Source organism: Podarcis filfolensis (genome assembly GCF_964270895.1).
Source record: "Podarcis filfolensis genome assembly, chromosome: 13".
In the NCBI taxonomy this organism is placed as follows: domain Eukaryota; kingdom Metazoa; phylum Chordata; class Lepidosauria; order Squamata; family Lacertidae; genus Podarcis; species Podarcis filfolensis.
Window position 1 is genome coordinate 19354068 of NC_139615.1, and position 15229 is coordinate 19369296.

Genomic DNA, 15229 nt, shown 5'->3' on the forward strand with positions numbered 1-15229 from the left:
TCTTTCAGGCAAATTAAGAATTGAGAATTGTCTGCAATATACCACATCGGCATATATGTGCATATATAATACATAATCATATGATGTGCTACATACGTATATCACGTATCAAATCACAAGGCTTTTTTTAAAAAAAGGACTGTGCTTATAATTTATTTACAGCCTTATCCTAGCACTGACTTATCTCTATAAAGTTAGTAACAAAATATATAGGTCAATGTTATCTTGAACTTTGTTGCACCAGGCTCCTCCCCACCCCCCAAAAAATTGTGTTGTTTTCTTTCTTTCTTTTAATGATTTGTTGTGGGGGACAGAGTACTTTTAATACATTTTAATTGTGCAAACCTAAATTTCATGGTATGCACTTCAATCCCTTCCACAAACTAGTGACCAGTGGGAGGGAACCCGTGTATCTATGAAAATAAACAAATAGCAGTGGCGTGTTTTGTTTTTAGAAAGGCACAGGTTATGTTCCCACTCCCATTTACTGTGCCCTAACACCATTTCCAGTGCTGGGTTTCTAACCTGTGTTCACACAGCATTATCCAAAACACATATGTATCCACTACTTTGTTATAGTATTGTTTGAGGTGTTGTTCCTCAAACCAGCTTCACATCCATGGTAGTCCTTGAGCTGCTTTCAATTCCTCTCCAGCCAAGGTGTGAAAACACACCTGCATAAGGACGTCCCAGCCTTGCCAACGCCAAATTGACAGTGCTGATATGAACAGCTGGTGGGAAGTTGCAGGAGGAAGAGCTGTGAGATGGACCACAACTTCACTGTGCTCTAGGATGGTAATGTGAACACACCCATAAAAATCAGTGCTGGTTTCGGGTGGTTCTGCAAGTAGCAGCATCAGGGAACACTGAGCTACTTCACTCTGGAGATTTGATGTGGGATGGTGGATACAGTTGTCTGTTGGGAGTTGTTAAAGTGGTACTTCTACCACCTAGGGACGCAGGTGGCGCTGTGGTCTAAAACACTGAACCACTTGGGCTTGCCGATCAGAAGGTCGGCGGTTCGAATCTGAGTGGTGGTGGTGAGCTCCCGTTGCTCTGCCCCAGGTTCTGCCAACCTAGCGGTTCGAAAGCACACCAGTGCAAGTAGATAAATGGGTACTGCTGTGGCAGGAAGGTAAATTGTGTTTCCATGCGCTCATGGTGTTCCGTTGCTCCAGAACTGGCTTAGTCATGCTGGCCACATGACCCGGAAAAGCTGTCTGTGGACAAATGCCAGCTCCCTCAGCCTGAAGCGAGATGAGCACCACAACCCCATAGTCGCCTTTGACTAGACTTAACCGTCCAGGGGTCCTTTACCTTTTACTTTCACCACCTACTTTCAACCTGTATATGTGTAAATATTACAAAACTCCACAAGCTCCCAGCGACCCCTTGCCAAAGGAAATGAAACCCAGGAACTTCACAGTGATGGGAGAGGTGGGGTAAGTTTAAAAATGTGAAGCTGTTGAATCCTGAGTCTGACCTACTCTAGAATTCAAGAGTCGGGGGTCTCAAGATGATGTTGGTCTCCATCAGCCTCACTCAGCACAGTTGTGAGTTGTCGCCCCCAGCAAAAACACTCAATCCAGAGAAGAGCTAGAAGATTGAAAGCTAAGGCACGTTTATTAGGCTGCAATAAGAACCTTGATGACCCTGGAATGTGGGCAGGTCTTGGAATCCTACACTGGGTCAGGATTCCGTCATTAAGTGCTTCCGGTTCACAAAGTTGGGGACAATCACTGCTGCCACCCAGCCACGATTAACCAAGCAGCCCCCAAAAGTAGGAACACAGTGATGCTTAGCAGAACTATGACAGCCACCAGCCCTCCTGAGAGACCTCCGAATGCAACATCCATGGAACGGAAACTGACAGGTAGACCTACCGTGGAAGGAAAGGGAAAAGAGACGAGACCCATTTAGTATATGTAGTCAGCCCGTAATACGCACAGGGGTCATGTTCTGGGGATTGAACCTAAAGCCAAAATCATGTGCTTTTAATATATTTTGGAAACAAGGTGTTGCTCAACAGGCACGCAAAGAGAAGAGCTTCCTTAAATTGCTTCACACTTTCTCTTCCCCCAAAGAACTCTGGGTTCCCCTCTCCCTGCATTTTATCCTAACAACAAGCCGGCAGCCAAGAGTAGCTAGCCCAAGCAGGTCACGCAGTAACCTCTATGGCTAACTGGGATTTGAACCCAGGATTCTTAAGTCCAGCCTTCTAACCGTTACACCACACCGTTTCTCAAACGCCTGTTGGAGGACAAATGTAGGAAGTTGGTCTCACTCTAAAGAAGGGGTGGAAGACCTGTGGACCTCCAGACAATGCAGGACTCCAACTCCCATCATCCCCAGGTAACACAGCCAATGGTCAAGGATGATGGGAAATGTAGTGCAGCAGTATCTCTGGAGGATCACAGGTTTCCCCACCGTTCTTCTAGGAAGGAAGCCTCTCTCCAGTCCTCTATCCGCCCTCCCCCCCCCCCAAAAAAACCCTTTATAAATCTTGGACCTGGACTACGAAGACGCCTGAAAGCTGTAGTTCCCCTTGTACCACCCCCCCCTCTGCCCCGCATGTCACCTCGTGTGTGGAAAGGCTGGGACCAGTTGGTTGCAGCAAGGAGAGTCTGGATTTGATTGTAGAGAAGGTACCGGGCCCTGTCCAAAGTGGGAAAGGCAAGAAAAACAGATTCGGGCATGACGTGGTTAATGCTTTATGGGACACACACATAAAGCCCACTTTCCCCTCAGAGGTTTTTCAGATTATTATCCTTCTCTTGGTGTTGGTGCTGACCTTTAAAGCCCTAAACGGCCTCGGCCCAGCATACCTGAAGGAGCGTCTCCACCCCCACCGTTCAGCCCGGACACTGAGGTCCAGCTCCGAGGGCCTTCTAGCAGTTCCCTCCCTGCGAGAAGCCAAGTTACAGGGAACCAGGCAGAGGGCCTTCTCGGTAGTGGCGCCTGCCGTGTGGAATGCCCTCCCACCAGATGTCAAAGAGAAAGACAACTACCAGACTTTTAGAAGACATCTGAAGGCAGCCCTGTTTAGGGAAGCTTTTAATGTTTAATAGACCATTGTATTTTAATATTCTGTTGGAAGCTGCCCAGAGTGGCTGGGGAAACCCAGCCAGATGGGTGGGGTATAAACAATATATTATTATTATTATTATTATTATTATTATTATTATTATTATCCTGAGGAACTCTGAGCAGGATAGATATTGGTTGCTTCCAGATGACCTGTTTATTAGGCATTCGTCCTGATTTGTTTGCACAAAGTTTGTAGGGAGGTTATACAACAGGCATTGTTTATTGCGCATTCTTTCCCTCGCTCCCTCAGGAAGTAGTGATGGCCGCCAACTAGGATTAGACAAATTCATGGAGGGCAAGGCATGCAACCGAGACCCAGATGACACCATTCCTCTGTAAATAAGATATTTACCCAATGAGACCAAATAAACTTCTCACCTGTACCCTCGCCCAGGAAGGACTGCTTTCGTGCAGTTTTCATGGAGGCAAACTAAGGTGGGCCCCACCTCATAAGCAAGGTCTTTTGTGATCAAAGGCTCCTCTGTCATTGGGCCACAATAGGGTATAGGGAACTTCCGACCAATCTTATAAGTGTGGTTGTGTCCTGGAAGGAAAAAGAGCAATCTGATCTATTCTCTCTTAAGAACCCAAGAGAGGCGGGAGATTCAAATTACTTAGTGATAGATGTTGATATACAGTGTAGCATCTGCCAACTGCCCAACAGTAGGGCCAGCCCCAGCAGCAATATGGCAAGCCTCTCCAAACAGGTGGTTTTATTATGTACATTTGGAAAGAGATAATATACCCATTTCCCTCACCCCTTACAATAACCCTATAAGGTAGATCAGGTTGAGCCAGTGAGCTTCATGGAGTGGGGATCTCAACCCCCATCTCCCCAAGTATTAGTCCATGTTCTCAATGTTTACTGATCCAACCTTCCCTCCAGCTTCTTCCTAGAGAAGGTGGACATGATAGAGAGAGGCAAACAAAGGACTAATTACTTTCAGGATTATATGGAACGGAGCACCACAGTTTCTGTACAAGTCAGGGATGTTGCGCTTTCCAAAACACCACTGGAAGGAGAATTTTTTGAAGTGCCAACTTATCAACAAAACTCTTGAGCAACTTTTTGCTTTATTCTACCTGCTCACCACTTCCATTACCTTCTGGTTTCACTTCCACCTCTATGGTAGCTGTCTCCCGGGAGGCCTGGCTAGGATCCAAGTCCTCTCTGGTCCACTGTTCATACAGGCAGTAGGCAGGTCGGAGCCAAAGAACGGTTGAGAGGCGGGAGTCCGGGTAGTATAAGGAAACAGGGTAATCTAGTGAGTAAAGGAGGAGGGAGGGAAAGGGAACAAATACAGGCAGATGGGAAAGCAATTGAGGAAAAGAAGGACACGGTGCTTGGAAGTCATAGCTTCTATATTACGCTGCTCTCAGCTAACTGTATGGCCTCCTTATGCCCCCACCCCAAATTCCCACGGGGACAGAATCCCAGCATCCTTCGTCCAATGAGCATAAGCTCCTTCTGCTTTCCAGAATTCAGCAATCTCCCATGGTTTCATTTCAAGGTTAAAGCCCTAAATGGCCCAGTATACCTGAAGGTTGCTCCTGCCAAACTAGCAGTTCAAAAGCACGTCAAAGTGCAAGTAGGTAAATAGGTACCACTCCGGCAGGAAGGTAAACGGCGTTTCCGTGTGTTACTCTGGTTCGCCAGAAGCGGCTTAGTTATGCTGGCCACATGACCCGGAAGCTGTACACCGGCTCCCTCGGCCAATAAAGCAAGATGAGCGCCACAACCCCAGAGTTGTCCACGACTGGACTTAATGGTCAGGGGTCCCTTTACCTTTAAGTATAGTTGCAGCCCGAGTCACTCACCTAGTACCAGCAGAGAAGCAGATCCGCCATATAGCAGAAGGTTTATGCCAAACAATAACATTGCCCCCTTCATCTTTGAAACAGGATAAGCAAACCCACCACAAAGGCTATAAAGATTGCTTTCCCAAAGCCACAACTGATCTGAACTAGAGGGGAAGGAGCAGACAGGGATATTTAAAGGGGAAAAGACTCAGGCCACATGAGCTCCTAAAGAACTTTAAATTTAAAGAACTATGATACCACTTTAAACAGTCACGGCTTCTTCCACAAAGAATTCTGGGAGCAGGAGTTTGTGAAGGGTGCTGAGGGTTGTCAGGAGTCACCCCACAACACATCCCAGCTACAGTTCACAGATTTCCCTGTGAACAGGGATTCACTGTGAGCCACTTCATGAAAAGTAGCTCTGTGAGAAGAATTGGTGTCTCCTAACTTCTCTCAGCACCCTTAACTCAATGCAGTTTCGGGAATTTTTGTTGTCAAAGAGTGCCAAATCAGCTTTCATTGTGCAACCTGAATTGGCTGTGTGTGTAAATGCATCTCGCCTAAAAATATTTCTAGGACAATCCTAGACATCTCTACTCAGAAGTAAGCCATGTTAAACTCAAGAAGACTTACTCTCTGGTAATTGAGCACAAGATTTCAGTCTGTTCTTTTCTTGCTATCTTTTTTGTTGATAAATGAATACCCTGTGTCCTTCGAGCATATTCCACGTGGAATGTGGAATATGGGAAGGGGGGTGGAATTATAAATGCCACAAAATCAAATCACATGCACTTAAAAAAAAAAAAAACAACCTGCCAAATCTATAAACAGCAGAGCAGGAAATAAAAACCGCCTGGATATAAATCAATGTTAGGTTAACAAAAAGTAAGTTCAAACAAATGTGCAAAACAGCAGCAATAAAACACACACATACGCTGAATTAAAATGCCTTGATGAATAAAAATGTTTTTATCTTGCCCTGGAAAGTGGCAACAAATTTAGATGCCAGCCAGGTAAGGCCTCTTGCGTCTCCCCAACAGAGCTTGCAGAAAATCCCTACCCTAAAGTTGTTCGTGCAGAAGTTTCACTGAATTCAACAGCATTTCTTCCAACCCCAATAAATATGGTCTTAGTCTTGCTCTCTGTGTTCTGTCCACCTCCTACCCTTATGTAACTTGTGTAAAAACAGTGCGGATAGTCCTCCAGATGAATTGCAGGCATGGCCAGCCCAACCATAGGACAGAGTGAGGCGGCTGAATCTTTGGTGTTATGAAAGGGTAGCAAATTGTTACTTATTTAATTTATTCTTACTGGATTGTATCCAGCTGAATTCTAGATGTGTTGAAATGATTGGGCCTAAATTAGCTGTGGCCATTAATTTCAATGGGCCTGTTCGATGACTGATATTGAATACAATCCACTGGATTTTTGCTGCCAAGCAGGGATGGGTGAATTTGTCCATTTCTGTTTACTCATTTTCCCAGTCTTAAATTCAGTTCTGCACATCAAGTTCGCATTTCGTTTAAGTTCTCTTTAAAACTTATCAGCATTACCCTGTTTCCTTATACTACCCGGACTCCCGCCTCTCAACTGTTCTTTGGCTCCAACCTGCCTACTGCTCCTAATAGAAATGTGTTCGTGTGAAATTTTGCCTAATATATTGATTTCTAAGCACACCTTACCCTCTCTCTTTTTTGTACATATTACTTGGTTGGAGAACTGAGTTACAAGCACAGTTTTCAAAGGATGGCATTTTGAATCCTGTTATGTACTGAAGTTCTCACCCTGGGCCAGCAGGGGGATACTGTAGATAGTTATGCAAATGAAGGATCGAAAGTGATGTTCAGTGATTGGATAGTTTGTATGCAAATGAAGAATCAAAAGTGACTTTCAGTGATTGGATAGTTTTAGAAAGTTGTTCCAGTAACAAGGTACTGGAGCTCTATATAAGCAGGCTGACTGAGGCCTTCAGTTCAGTTCTGTTCCAACTTACAAATAAAGAGCTGCTTTGGAGAAATTGCTGTGTCGTCTGCTATGTCAACCCACAACTTAACAAATCCCGTATCATTTCAGAAAGAGCCGGTTACGTAGGTTCCCCTTCAAATGTTAACCGAATCAAATTTCTCCCCCATCCCTGCTGCCAAGTAAATACAGTACATTTGCAGGGTTGTCTGCCTTGGGCATCGATAACAACTTAGCCAACCTTAGGTGCTATACACATCATGAGAACAAAGGACGAGGCTGCTGGATCAGGCCAATGGCCCATCTAGTCCAGCATCCTGTACTCACAGAGGCCAAACAGATCCCTGGGGGGAACTCTCAGAAAGGACCACAAGAGCCTTCTTTCCTCCCCCTGTGGTTTCCAGCAACGGAGATTCAGAAACATCACTGCCTTCAGCTGTGCAGGCAGGAGATAACCACCATAGCCTGACTTGTGGGGTGGGCATTGGCTCTTTTGCCTCAGTCAGGCAGCAAAATAAAAAGCCCACCCCACCCCCACCTCAGGGCATTGCATGGGCGATCTCCCTGTCCATGACTGAACCCTTCTCAAGTTCAGGCAAACATCTCTTGCGCAAAACACACACCAATCTAGTTGCCACCATCTGCTTCACATCTGCGAAAGGCCTGTGTTGCTTTTATACTGGAATGTTTAGACCATGGGTAGGCAAACTAAGGCCCAGGGGCCAGATCCAGCCCAATCGCCTTCTAAATCCAGCCCGTGGATGGTCTGGGAATCAGTGTGTTTTTACATGAGTAGAATGTGTGCTTTTATTTAAAATGCACCTCTGGGTTATTTGTGTGGCATAGGAATTCATTCATTTTTTCTTCCTCACAATATAGTCTGCCCCCCTCCCACAGGGTCTGAGGGACAGTGGACCGGCCCCCTGCAGAAAAAGTTTGCTGACCCCTGGTTTAGACCCCCTTATCTCTACAGGCTGAAGATTCCATTTCTTTCTGTTTGTTTGTTTGTGTTGGGATTAAAGTCAAGTGCCACCTCTGAGAGCACTGGCTACGTCTGAGAAGCCCACACATTCTGAGAGGCCTGTGCACCCGGGGGTGGGGGTGGGTGCCCAGCTCCGTTAATTTACGGAAGCAATTGAGCATCTGGCTCTGCGTCTCTGATCCCAGTGCCCAATTAGCCGCATTGGGGTCAGTGCTGGCAGCTGAGGCGCTATTGATAACTTCAGCGATGACAACGCCTCGCTGTGTTCCCTCCAGCAAAGTCGGCATCTGAATGTCTGATTAAGATATTCACTGACAAAACCCAGAGTCTGCTCTTCCCCACACCTTCTCCTCTCTTAATCCACCAGGGCCTTTTAAATATATGGTCCCATGTTCTCAGCAGCCTGGTCCAGATATACAGTGGTACCTTGAGTTAAGTATTTAATTCGTTCCGGAGGTCCGTTCTTAACCTGAAACTGTTCTTAACCTGAAGCACCACTTTAGCTAATGGGGCCTCCCGCTGCCGCCGGAGCACGATTTCTGTTCTCATCCTGAAGCAAAGTTCTTAACCCAAGGTACTATTTATGGGTTAGTGGAGTCTGTAACCAGAAGCGTATGTAACCTGAAGCGTCTGTAATCCAAGGTACCACTGTACCTCATATCAAGATATCTGTAGATAGGAAGCAGCTGTGATTTAAACTGCTGTTATTAGACCCTGTATTCCCCCAGAACCAGGAGGTCCTGCCTCTTTCCACAGCAAATGCAAAGGTTTGAAATATGGGATCTGCTTGTGGACCCATGGCATACTGGTAAATTGAGGAGCATATATAGAACTGCTGCTTCCAGTCTGGCAATTCAGCAGGCTTGCTAAAATCAAAGTTCTTCTTGGTGGGAAGAACTTTGCCATTTTAGGCCTTGCTCTTTTACAATACAAAGAATCCTGGGAACTTTAGTTTGTTAAGGGTTCTGGGAATTGCAGCTTTGTGAAGGGTAAACTGAGGTACCTAGGATTATTTGGGGGAAGTCAGGTGCTTTAGAAGCATGGTGTGTCCATCTTCCTTCTCCTTTTCTTCTGGTAGCCTGTTATTAAACAATCCCGGTTGGATGGCTGCTGACTGAAGCTATTTTGGGAGAGGAGAAGCCAAATGGCAGTTGGTTTCAGCTAGGCCCATAGGGGGAAGCCAGGTGGAATGCCCTTTGAGAGGACACTTCTGGAGAAGGCTTCATCTAGCCTGACAGATGGAGTAGGTCTTTCTTCTCCCTCAGACACAGCCAAGTAGAATTGATGGTGGTGAAGACAGTCCTGGAAGAGGAACCCCAAACAACAACTGCTTTCAACCAGGCTGGTGGAGCAGACCTCAGTGAATATGTACATACCCTCCAACATCCAAACAGCAAAAACTGGGACGCCATCTCCCCATTTTTTGTCACAAGAGGACAGTGACCATGTGATCACTGCACGATTTCACACTGCAAACCGCCCCCAAATGCTTTTTTCAGGCACAGAACCCAAAAGCATGTGTTTTCTGGTGCCACGCAAGATTGCGACCCTGAAAAAAGCATTTTTTTCCAAGGGAAATTACAGCACGAAATTATGCAAGATCACGGCATGCAAAATGGCTGCCATTCTCTCGCAAGAAAAAATGGGATGTCCCAGTTTTTCCGGGACACTTGTGAGGTGTGTGTGTATCACAGCAGCACTACTGCCTCTTGCAAACACCATGGAAATGGTGGATCTAATGACGAATACCAAAGGCCATGTTTGGCTCATGCCTGCGCTCCACGTTGAGTTTGATGCACAGTCCCTTCTCAAGAGTTGCTGTGACCCAAGATGCACTTCTTCCACCGCCCAACGGAGTGGCCCGTCTCCTTGCCCTACCCTCAGTCACATCAACTACAACTTGTTTGTGTGCCTATTAGTGAGCCTCGTGTTAATGAGGCCCGGAGGGAAGTGAGACCACCCAGCCGCCCACCCTCCATCGACAACCAAGCGGTGAGTCACGTCATAGTGTGGGAGCAGGTTTCATTAGCGGTGGTGCTGAATGAGACCTTCCAAGTGGGGTCAAGGGGATCCGATAGAGATGGCTCTGATAATGAGAAGAACACAAGCAGCCTAATTTCCCCGTCTTGTTAACATTCACATCATCTCCATATACACACACTTCCGTTTGCTCCTTGACTTCTAGGCACAAGTTCAAAAGGTTTTCAGCGGGACAAAAGAAAACCTCTTGAACCTGTGCATAGAAGTCCCGGACCAAATGGAAGAAATTGCAGGCAAAGGGAAGTGTGGATGAGGCCCCCCCCTCCACAAACACATCACAAATGCATATTAAACCTGCAATTTTTTTGCACTAAAAATTCCACTCTGTCTGTGCCTATGGACTTTTAACATCAATGTGTTCTCACCAAAGTCTCCCCACTATCCCCCACAATACTTTTCCATCCTTCTGTTTAGTTCCATCATCTTTAATCACCCATCATTTATTTCTCTCAGTCACACTTTTAAAAACCCTCTCTCTCTCTCTCTCTCTCTCTCTCTCTCACACACACACACACACACACATTACTCTCCTATTTCATATTTCCCCCTCCACAGTCCATATTCTGACCCCATTCCTTGCTGTGCCTCATTATTTTCTTTTATTAGAGTGACCCGGGGCAACCCATTCCAATCCGATCCATTCCTTCTTTTCCCGCCTCAAAGCATCGTCCAGCCTTCCCATTGATCTGGACCCCCGACGCCTCCACTTGCCCTCTGTGCTGATGTCACAAGCAGAGGCAGAGGGGTATAAATTCACCAGAGGGAGATTGCTGGAGGCAGGAAACAGAGGACTGGGATACAAGAACCCCTGTGCTGTGTCACCAACATACACAGGTAAGGAATCCAGGGATGGGAGCCTGCCAGAGTTGCCCTTTTCACACACCAATCCCTTTCCCTATCTTTCCCTCCTAGCCTCAGGAGCCATGGAAGCAGCATTTGGAGCCTGCAAAAGTCCCAGGGCCACCTTAGTCATTCTCAGTTCTTGCTTGCTGCTGTCTTCAGGGGCTGTGGTGCACAACTCCAGCAGGTAAGTTGAAGAGGTTTTTCTTTGTGTGGGGTTTTTCCCCTGACCACCTTTTCCATCAGTCATTCTAAATCTGTTAAAAACCATGCGAGCCATTTTCCATCTGAACCAAATTTACAGTGGACAAGATTGGGCAGGTGTGTGTGTGTGCATTTAAAGTTTAGTTACATGACCAAAGTCTTGCAAAAGAGTATGTGGCAGAGAAGGGGATTGGGAAAGGAAAGGAGAAAGTTCTCCACCCAGAATAGCTTTTAAGAATATGTTGGTCAGGGGCAGCCAACACAGTGCCATCCAGATGCAGCCAGTGTAGTGTCATCCCATCAGCCCCAGTCAATGTGAGCGATGGTCAGGGATGATGGGAGTTGTAGTTGGACAACATCTTGGTGGAACCAAGTTGACTATCCCAATATAGGTAGTGGAATAAATAGGGGGGATACCTTTTGTTGCCTTTTTGGGAACCTCCTCTCTCACTTTTTCAACTGTTGGTTGCTTCTTTCTCTTCCGAAAGAAGCCAGGCTGAGGAAAGAAGGACATTAATACTGACTCTTTATCCTTTTTTTGGGAGAAGAGGCAGCAAGAAGGTGCAAAGGGAGAAGTTTGTAGTTGCAGGAGAGGGGAAAGAGGGGCTGGGCTGGGAAGGGTTAAACAGAACGTGGATGGAGCAGGGGCTTTGTGTCAAAGTATAATGAGAGGTTCTAGAGTAGGAAAGATTTGGGGCTCTTCCAGACTGTCGCTATTTTCAGGTGAGATTCACTCACATACCTGCAGACTCCTGTCTCACAATTACAGTTGTTTGGGAGTCCTTGCGCAACAAACCCCCGTACTCCAAAGATCAGACGTTTTGCAGTAAGGAAAGTGGCAGGAAAATGCGCCGGGAAGGGGGGAGCGGCACTTCCTTTGACACAACTGCCATGTGACCAACCCACAAACAACTCAGAATGTTGAAATGAATTTATTAATACGGTCATAGACCAGCTTCAACTCAGAATGTTCATAGTCAAGGTTGTCCAGTCTCCCTGCAGACAAACCAGGATGAACAAACAGGTTGTCTGGAAGAAGAGCTAAAATAATCCACAATTCTATTACTGATTTAAGGACTAGCTCCACCATTTTTGTCCGTAATTTGCTCATGGAATTCTTCAACAAGGATTCCAATGTAATGGCCAATTGCTTAGTCATGTGGGGCCTGCAACAAAATGTTGCAGTGTTTGTGGAGTGCTTCTGTTCAAGATTCAAGGCCATGTTCTCCACCACCACCACCACCCCATATTTTCATTTCCCATCCTCAACTGCTTCTCAGTATTTCGTAGCCACGTTGAGCACGCTCAGTCCTTGGGCTGTTTTTGAGGTTCCCTTCTCCTTAGGTCTGTTCCCCCCTTAAAGTAGTTTTTGGACTTGTGCAAACTTTGCAGTTTCCTTGAGTCTACAATAGCTCCCTCTTCTGCAGAGGCGGGGCTTTTTTTTTTTTGTCCAAATAAACAATGAAACTCACAGCCTGGACATTAGTGGAGGGAATGACGGTTTTGAAGAAGAGAGCTGAAAAAGGCACAGAGAACAGGCACCTCTCCAGACTGGTATTTTATTTTGGGTGTATTCTGCAACATGTTCCTGGCACAATCATAATGTGTCAGTAGTGGGTTTATTCTTCGCGCTTTATTTGTCATTCAGCAACGCTTCCTCGATGCTACCACATTATTGCTTTCCAGAGGGGCTAAAGCAGGACAAAAGCAGGACAAAAATAAACCAGAATGTTTGGGGTAAAGAAAATTATGGGATCCCAGCAACAGGTTATGGGATTATTACTGATTGTAGACAAAGCAGTATATGACCGCACCAAAACTTTTGCAGGCACAAACTGAATGGAAAGCAGAACTGCGCATGGCCAACCTTATTGCCTCATGAGTACAGTGGTACCTCTGGTTGCGAACGGGATCCATTCCGGAGGCCCGTTCACAACATGAAAAGAGAGCAACCTGAAGCGCCATATCTGCACAGGTGGGTGGCGTGATTTGGTGCTTGTGCGCATGTGCGAAGCACAATTTAGCACTTCTGTGCATGCGCAAGCGGCGAAACCCGGAAGTAACCCTTTTCCGGTACTTCCAGGTCGCCGCAGGACGTAACCTGAAAGAACGTAACATGAAGCAAACGTAACATGAGGTATGACTGTACTTCAGTGAGAATGCACAATAAAACAGATGTTTGGAGGGGCCCAAAGTCTATCAAATGTCTAGTTGAACAGTTGAACAGAACAGGGAATTAATAGCAGGGAATGCCTGTCCCCTCCTTGCCTCTCTTGAGAGCATCCCGGAGGCATCTGCCTGGCAGGGACAGAATGCTGAAGGGAGACACTGAGCCAGCAACACACACCCCAGAATCTGAGCTCTCCCCTCAAGGGACCTTACTGGTGGAGGTGGCTCCTAGGTGTCTTCCAGCAGGCTTGAGACTATGGGTTTCTTACTCTACTTCCTGCCTATTAATTAAGCTTCCAATATTTCCCACCATGTAACCTAACAGCCGCCAGGTTACAGTATATCAAATTCCTAGCGCAGGATTGGGGAACCCGCAGAGCTCACATTTGAAGCAATGCAGCTCCCTTCAGCGCCAGCCAGCAGGGCCAATGGTCAGGGGCAGCAGGAGTTAAAAGCACCCAACTCCCCTCTCGTCAAAGAACTGTAGTTTGTGAAGGGTGCTGGGAATTGTAGCTGTGTGACGGATGAACTGCAGCTGCCGGGACTCTTTGGGTGGGTGCGCTGTAAATGTATTCTGTATACGCGGCCTAAATTTTATAAATATATTTAGTCTTTATTAAGGCACCAAAAGGCTTGTTTTTGCTGCAGCAGGCTAACACTGGTGGCTTTCTGGAGATTGCATATTGTGTGGGCAAGACCTTAGGGGGATCTGTACTTGTGCTGTGCTTCCTTCAGAAGGCAATATTAGGACTCCTCCTTGGTTCCAATCTACTTGATCTCTCCTCTGGAGAACTCGGGTTTCCTATACTTTCTCTCCCAGCAGGCTCTGGAGACGTGAAGTGTCCCAGTATCCTCCACCAGGGGGCAGCGTTGACCTCAAAGGAGCCCCTGTTCCCTGGAGCCTCCGCATCCCATCCACTACCTTGCATGACTGGATGCTCAAGTGGATGTCCTCAGATGTCAGCGCCCCCTGGGCTGAGGACAATGAAGATGAAGGGCGAAACAGGAAGTCCCGCCCATGGGGCCCAGCGAGACAGGAAGCTCCGTCTCCTAGGGGCCAGAAGGTGGTGCTGTACCAAGCCAGCTGGGTTCCAGGCTGGGGCGGGAAGCGAAGTATTGTGCTAGCGGATGATGCCGCCTTCAGGGAGAAAAGCAAGATGCTGACAGCCATGGAGAGGCAGAAATGGCTCAACTCCTACATGCAAAAGCTTTTGGTGGTGAACTCTGAGTAGGAGGAAGTGGGGGAATTGGCAGGAGGTAGAGCGGGCACGGAGATGCGAGGTGCAAGAAGGGTCAACCCAGCTGCATTTCGCCTCTCTCAGAACCAAATCCAGGGCATTGCTTGAGTGACTGAGTTTACTTACGTGCTGTTTTTCCACAAGGAGCGGGGCCCAAAGCAAAACGACTACAGCGGAACCTCGGTTTTCGAACTCAATCCATTCTGGAAGCTTCCGAAAAGTTCAAAAACCAAGGATCAATGGGCAGGCCGCAAAGTCAATGGTGGGGGGGAAGAAAAATGTGGCTCGGAAGTCGTTCAGCTTCTGAAAATCGTTTTTCAAAACCAGAGCAGTTACTTCTGGGTTTTCAGTATTTGGAAGCTGAAACGTTCCAAAACGGAGGCATTTGGGAACCGAGGTTTGCCCATATACGGAATACAGAGCATGTCAGTAAATTCAAAAATGGCAAAAATGAATCATTAGACAAACACAGAATAAATTTTACACACACACACACACACCAATCTAGGTTTAAGTACATAAATACAAAACAATACAAAACAAGAGTTAACTGACAATAAGGTTTCTGGTTCTGGTCTTCCTGCACTCTGAGGTGGGCGGTGTATCAACTGACCATTTAGAACAGGAATAGGCAATTGGAAGTCTGGCAGCAGCATTTTACCACCCCTCCACCCTAAAAGGCTTTTTACTGCTTGTGCTCCAGTGTAGCTCCTGATGCCAGGGAACTCAGACGTACCCAAAACACTTCCATGGTTGAGTTGCTCAGTGATTTATCCCTAGCTGAGAGCCAGGCGAAATCTCTTTCACCCCTGCAGTTGGGATGGCTAGTCAGTGACCCTGTAGGATTCCAACCCCCATAATCACTGCTAGGCTCCTCCGGATGATATATTTATTCAACATTCATCCT

At 46.7% G+C, this 15229-nt stretch overlaps 2 protein-coding genes across 3 annotated transcripts; one reads left to right on the plus strand and one right to left on the minus strand.

The window, feature by feature from the left end:
• Positions 1-1597: 1597 nt before the first annotated feature.
• LOC310746543 (uncharacterized protein) lies at positions 1598-14067 on the minus strand. Of its 2 annotated transcripts, none has more exons than XM_083580430.1 (5): positions 14007-14067; positions 4191-4349; positions 3466-3631; positions 2579-2655; positions 1598-1879 (listed from the first exon to the last, which is right to left on the minus strand). In XM_083580430.1, the coding sequence occupies exons 1-5, from the start codon at positions 14011-14013 to the stop codon at positions 1737-1739; spliced, it is 552 nt and encodes a 183-aa protein (XP_083436556.1). In that variant the 5' UTR covers positions 14014-14067; the 3' UTR covers positions 1598-1736. The 2 variants fall into 2 exon arrangements, with proteins under 2 accessions (XP_083436556.1, XP_083436555.1); XM_083580429.1 differs by lacking the exon at positions 14007-14067 and adding an exon at positions 4906-5105.
• PTH2 (parathyroid hormone 2) lies at positions 10671-14498 on the plus strand. Its single transcript, XM_083580443.1, has 3 exons — positions 10671-10705; positions 10784-10898; positions 13905-14498. Exons 2-3 carry the CDS (start codon positions 10795-10797, stop codon positions 14314-14316), a joined length of 516 nt encoding a protein of 171 aa, XP_083436569.1. The 5' UTR covers positions 10671-10705; positions 10784-10794; the 3' UTR covers positions 14317-14498.
• Positions 14499-15229: the final 731 nt, after the last annotated feature.

What these genes read in the sequence shown, in the direction of transcription:
- PTH2 (XM_083580443.1), top strand. Translation starts at nt 10,795, where the DNA reads ATGGAAGCAGCATTTGGAGCCTGCAAAAGTCCCAGGGCCACCTTAGTC. An exon ending in GTGGTGCACAACTCCAGCAG is followed by an intron (nt 10,899 to 13,904) that starts GTAAGTTGAAGA and finishes TTTCTCTCCCAG; the next exon opens with CAGGCTCTGGAGACGTGAAG.
- LOC310746543 (XM_083580429.1), bottom strand. Translation starts at nt 4,978, where the DNA reads ATGAAGGGGGCAATGTTATTGTTTGGCATAAACCTTCTGCTATATGGC. An exon ending in CTTCCTGGGCGAGGGTACAG is followed by an intron (nt 2,656 to 3,465) that starts GTGAGAAGTTTA and finishes CACTTTGGACAG; the next exon opens with GGCCCGGTACCTTCTCTACA. An exon ending in CCAGCCTTTCCACACACGAG is followed by an intron (nt 1,880 to 2,578) that starts GTGACATGCGGG and finishes CTTCCACGGTAG; the next exon opens with GTCTACCTGTCAGTTTCCGT.